This window comes from Berghia stephanieae, chromosome 13 (assembly GCF_034508935.2).
Source record: "Berghia stephanieae isolate SIO BIC M18660-M18661 chromosome 13, UCSD_Bste_1.3, whole genome shotgun sequence".
NCBI lineage: Eukaryota > Metazoa > Mollusca > Gastropoda > Nudibranchia > Aeolidiidae > Berghia > Berghia stephanieae.
Genome location: NC_088372.1, coordinates 13,197,811 through 13,202,810, shown reverse-complemented (window position 1 = coordinate 13,202,810; position 5,000 = coordinate 13,197,811). Strand labels below are relative to the sequence as shown.

The 5,000-nt window shown below is 37.8% G+C and overlaps 2 protein-coding genes across 2 annotated transcripts in view; one reads left to right on the top strand and one right to left on the bottom strand.

The window, feature by feature from the left end:
* Positions 1–2,946, bottom strand: part of LOC144959339 (RNA exonuclease 1 homolog) — a gene marked incomplete at its 5' end in the record, with an annotated part of 14,862 nt that extends 11,916 nt beyond the window's left edge. The window contains 2 exon segments of the mRNA XM_078891900.1: positions 902–1,483; positions 2,806–2,946. Coding sequence (XP_078748026.1) covers positions 902–1,483; positions 2,806–2,946 — 723 coding nt within the window.
* Positions 2,947–3,617: 671 nt separating this feature from the next.
* LOC144959204 (complement C1q-like protein 2) overlaps positions 3,618–5,000 on the top strand; it is a 12,313-nt gene continuing 10,930 nt past the window's right edge. The window contains exon 1 of the mRNA XM_078891746.1: positions 3,618–3,684. Coding sequence (XP_078747872.1) covers positions 3,618–3,684 — 67 coding nt within the window. The remainder of the gene's footprint in view (positions 3,685–5,000) is intronic.

The window sequence follows — 5,000 nt, the reverse complement described above, 5'->3', positions numbered from 1 at the left end:
ACGATTTTTCTGGCCAAAATTTTTAAAAACGTGTTTTGTGGTTTGATTTTTTTCGGAGTGCAAAAACGAGGTATTATTGGAAGAAACAGCTAGTTTCGGTTTCGAGTTTAGTTGGAAATTCTAGTATAGAAAAGGTGTTGACTGGACCATTGCGCCCTGCTTTCAAGGCGTTGTAGTTGTAGTAGTAGTTGTTGTTGTTTTGTTGTGTGTGTTTGTGTGTGAGTGGGTGTCTTTATTGTGTGTGGGTATCTGGGTGTGTCTGGGTGTGTGTGTGTGTGTGCGTGAGTGTGTGTGCGTGAGTTATGAGCTGAGATAATGTAAGCTATAAATACTATTGTAAAGTACGTCATTCATTGCATCAAATTGGAAGCGAAACTTTGAAATCGGGGTCAAAGAGTCCAATTAGTTGGAAATACGTCAGTTGTGCGGTGATGATGATGATGATGATGATGATGATGATGATGATGATGTTGATGATGGTGATGATGATGATGATGATAAGGATGAGGAGGGATAGGAGGAGGATGATCATGATGAGAGGAGGAGGAGTAGGAGGAGTAGGAGGAGGAAGGCGATAGCATGGTATTAAGATTATTAGAATATATTTAGTTTTCTGACGATTTGATAGCAAAAGGAATGAAGTTTCTACCGAGAGAGAGAGAGAGAGAGAGAGAGAGAGAGAGAGAGAGAGAGAGAGGGGAGGGAGAACGAGTGAGAGAGAAAGAAGAAGAGGAAAAGAGAGAGGTTGGAGAGAGAGAGAGAGAGAGAGAGAGGGAGAGAGAGATAGAGCGTGGGGTGGGGGTGGGGAGATTGAGCCGTCACATGTTCCACTGGACACATCATAGAATTGGTGAGAATGACTTATAAATATCGTAATTATGAAAATCAAATCACAACTTACACTTGAAGGAGCACGGGCTTTCCTTTTTGCAGAGTTGCAGCTACCACTCGAAACCACAACGTCATTATTTTTATCATCACTGGGCCCTCCAGATGTCCCGCCGGATGTGTCCGGTGTCTTTTCAGAGAACACAACTGCCTCGTGGGGCCTCTTTCTGCTGAAACTGGAGCCTCCAAAATTCCCTCCTGTATTCAGTGTCTTTTCATCAGAGACCCCAACATCCTCGTGTGGCCTCTTTTTGCTGGATCCTCCATGTGTCCCTGAGTATGGTGTCTTTTCAGACACCCCAACATCCTCGTATGGCCTCTTTCGGATAGAATTCGAGTCGGGCAACCGTGGTGCTGAGCTATTAGATTCATTGAGGCCTTGAAGTTTGGTTTGCGCAGGCGTTGAGGACTGGTAGAATGCCTGCTCTCGTATCCTTTGACTGGACCACGCCGCTGCCATTGACGGATGTCTGTGATTACTATAGTTACCATTGTAACTGATGCCGCTACTGCCTGGCATTGGAAGTGAAGGATGTTTTCTAGAAGTAGCAGTTGTTGCGTTGTTCGTTGATGAGTCATTTCTGATTTTTGGTATCTGCAAATGAACAAAATAATTGGGCGTGTGTACTGCATAAGAACTGTCCCAATTGTGTTGTTGTTATGCGTGTTTCTTGAGGTTTTCTCTGGCAGATTCTAGGTTACAAAAACCTTTTTGTGTTTGTTGTTGTTGTTGTTGTTGTTGTTGTTGTTGTTGTTCTTGGAAAAATTAGGACAATATTTTTATTTAATTGACATGCGGAGTTGCCAAGTTTTAAGGCACTACAAAATATGACAAACTGACATTATCATCATCACCATCATCATCATCATCATCATCATCATCATAATCATCATCATCGTCATCATCATCATCATCATAATCATCATCATCATCATCGTCATCACCATCATCATTATCATCATCATCATCATCATCGTCACCACCATCATCATAATCATCATAACCATCATCATCAACATCATCATCGCCATTATCATCATCATTACAATATCATAGATGCCTGATGCTATGCGTTTAGTTTTAAAACTCACAACATTTGTCAGCCGGACAAAACGCAAAACAATATTTAACCTTGAACTCTTATAGTCTGATAAAATTTAGTGAGAACTTTTCATAAAAATGGCTGGATAAAAACAATGGCAAAGAACTGGATGACGTCATTTCCGTTCCCTCTATATTGTGCCTTTCTATGAATAAATGGACAATATTTATTTGCGTCGGCCTGAGAATACATATCTTCATTACAACAATGAGCCTATAAGAATTTGGGTTATCAGACCTGCAAATAAGTACACGTCAAAAGACCCCTATTAACCCTCTCCTTACCACCTACAGCAAAATCGTCACATTTGTTAACACAATATATTTTTTCTTATTCAGATTTATTTTTGTTCATCACAAACGTTGAAGAAAAAGTTTTGGTTTGATTAATAAGAGCATAAACCAAACAAGAACATTCAGACACGAGGAAACAGCAAGAAACTGAAAAAAGAACGTTTTAAAACAAATGAAAGAATGAACTTTTTTTCATCTAGAATTGTAAATAACTGGAATAAACTACAAGAAACCACAGTATCAGCAAAAAATTTGAATAAATTCAAAGCAGAGTTGGAGATAAGCAACACCCTAGGAAACAAGTTCAATTATAAAAATTGGTCCAATCATTAATAGATGAGGAGGAGCGAAGGAGACTACACCAAGTCTAAAAGCTCTATACAGAGGTATCCAGGTATAATGGATGTTGTTTTATAGAGAGCTATTTTTGAGTTTAAAGAATCAATTTTTCTGCTGGGTAAGCCTGCATATTTTGGGGAAAATACTGACAATCATCGGTAAGGAGACAGTTAAATACTCACCAGGTTTGTCTCTCTCTCTTCCCGCTTTGCAGCACGGAGTAGAGCGCGCTTTTGCATCTCCACGATACGGTTGTGCATCAACTGGGCAGAACTCAGTCTGGGTTTTGTGGATCTAGGAGTGCCCTTGAAGGGACGGGTAACCTAGAGGAATAGTGATGTAGTACAACAACCTATTATCGGTTATTTAAATTAAAAGGAAGTAACGTCTATTTAAATCTCTTGTCTACGGTAGTTTTCGACTAGTGATGACGTAATTATGAATTAGAAATGAACATCGCATCATTCAATGTCCGCGGTATCTCCTCAGAATTTAAATAAATAATAACGTGAAGTTGAATGTAAGCTTCAATTTAATTACAAAAACAGATCAAATCATCTTAACTACGCCACGACCACATCATCTCATTCATCTGTGGTGTTTCAATCATCCTGTTTTGTTGATAAAGGGGAAACCCGAAACGTTCATTTGATCTGTTTTTGTAATTAAATTGAAGCTTACATTAAACTTCACGTTATTATTTATTTCTTCGAGCTTCGAGCAGCAACATTTACACTACCCAGTATTCCTCAAAATTTAAGAAAAACAACCTGATTAAGGACCTATTTACTTACAAATTAGACGTAATAAGCATACAAGAGACCAAAGACAAGGCCAATGATGAAATAATACGAGGTTGCCGTCTCATTACATTTGAACATGAAAATATCCAGGGAGGGCTCGGTTTTCTTATATCAAACGGTCTAACAACTTATTTAAACTCATATTGGTCTATACACAAAAGTATATCTGTTTTGAGCTTTAAAACCATTCCATGGAGACATATAAGGATGAATTTACCATACTTGGAATCGATATGAGTTCAGCTTTCGACACCATATGTAGAACCAAGTTATTGTCAATACTTGACTCATTCTTGGACAAAGATCACGTGAAGCTCATAAGACACCTATTATCAAATACTACATTACAATTTGAATCCGGCAGAGAATTAACAACAATATCAAACTCAATTGGATCCCCTCAAGGAGACAGCTTGAGTCCAATTCTATTCAGGATATACCTCGAATCGGCCATGAAAGATCTAAGACCAAAATTACCACCAATAAAGAAGATCACTCGTGAATTGATATACCAGACGATACAGACTTAATCTTTGAATCAGAACATCAAGCGAAAATATACTTGCCAATAAGATCAACTGCCCTAGAAGCAAAGTGAATCAATCCAAAACAGAATATACAAAAATCAACAGAAATTTAAATGAATGGAAAAGTGTACGTAAACTAGGCAATTTGATCAACGAAAATGAAGACATCAGAAAACGAAAGCAGCTGGCCACCAATGCATTCAACCAACTCCAAAATTTATGGAATAGAAATAACATTATCAGTGAGAATAAAAGAATACAGATTTACGAAGCACTAATTATTCTGATATTGACATATAATTGTGGACCCTGGGGCCTCACAAAAAAGAACTTAGAAAGTCTCGATTCATACCATCGCAAACAATTACGTCGAGTAATCGGAATCTATTGGCCAGAGACAATTACAAATACTGATCTCTATGACAAAACCAGGGTCCAACGCCTGAGTACAATATTAAAAGAACAGCGATGGAGGCTATTTGTCACATCTTACGTCGAGAAGTAACATCCCAGCCCAAACTGCAATGACAGAATATTTCCTTCATGGCAACAAAGATGTAGGGAGACTACCAACATCAATAGTAACTACCCTGAACCAGGACCTTCTACATATCAGAAATTTCTGGATTCAGATGAGGCCGAATAAATCCATGAAGAACTAAGAAATACTGCAGTGCCCTCCTTACTTAAGTCACAACAAGATCTTGACAGCCTCAAAACTCTGGTCCAGGACCGTGACCAATGGAAACAATTAACAACAGGGATGGAGAGAGCAGATATACTTATCGACCATGACTGAATCACAATTCTCAGCAAGCGCCATTCGGCCTGGGAAGCTTAACTCTATACTACTATACTACTACTACTACTACTACTACTACTACTAACTACTACTACTACTACTACTACTTCTACTACTACTACTACTACTACAGTAGTAATCCAAACATTATTGTTACTATTATTATTAATTTTTATTATTATTATTATTAATATTTTATTATTATTATATTATTATTATTATTATTATTAATTATTATTATATTA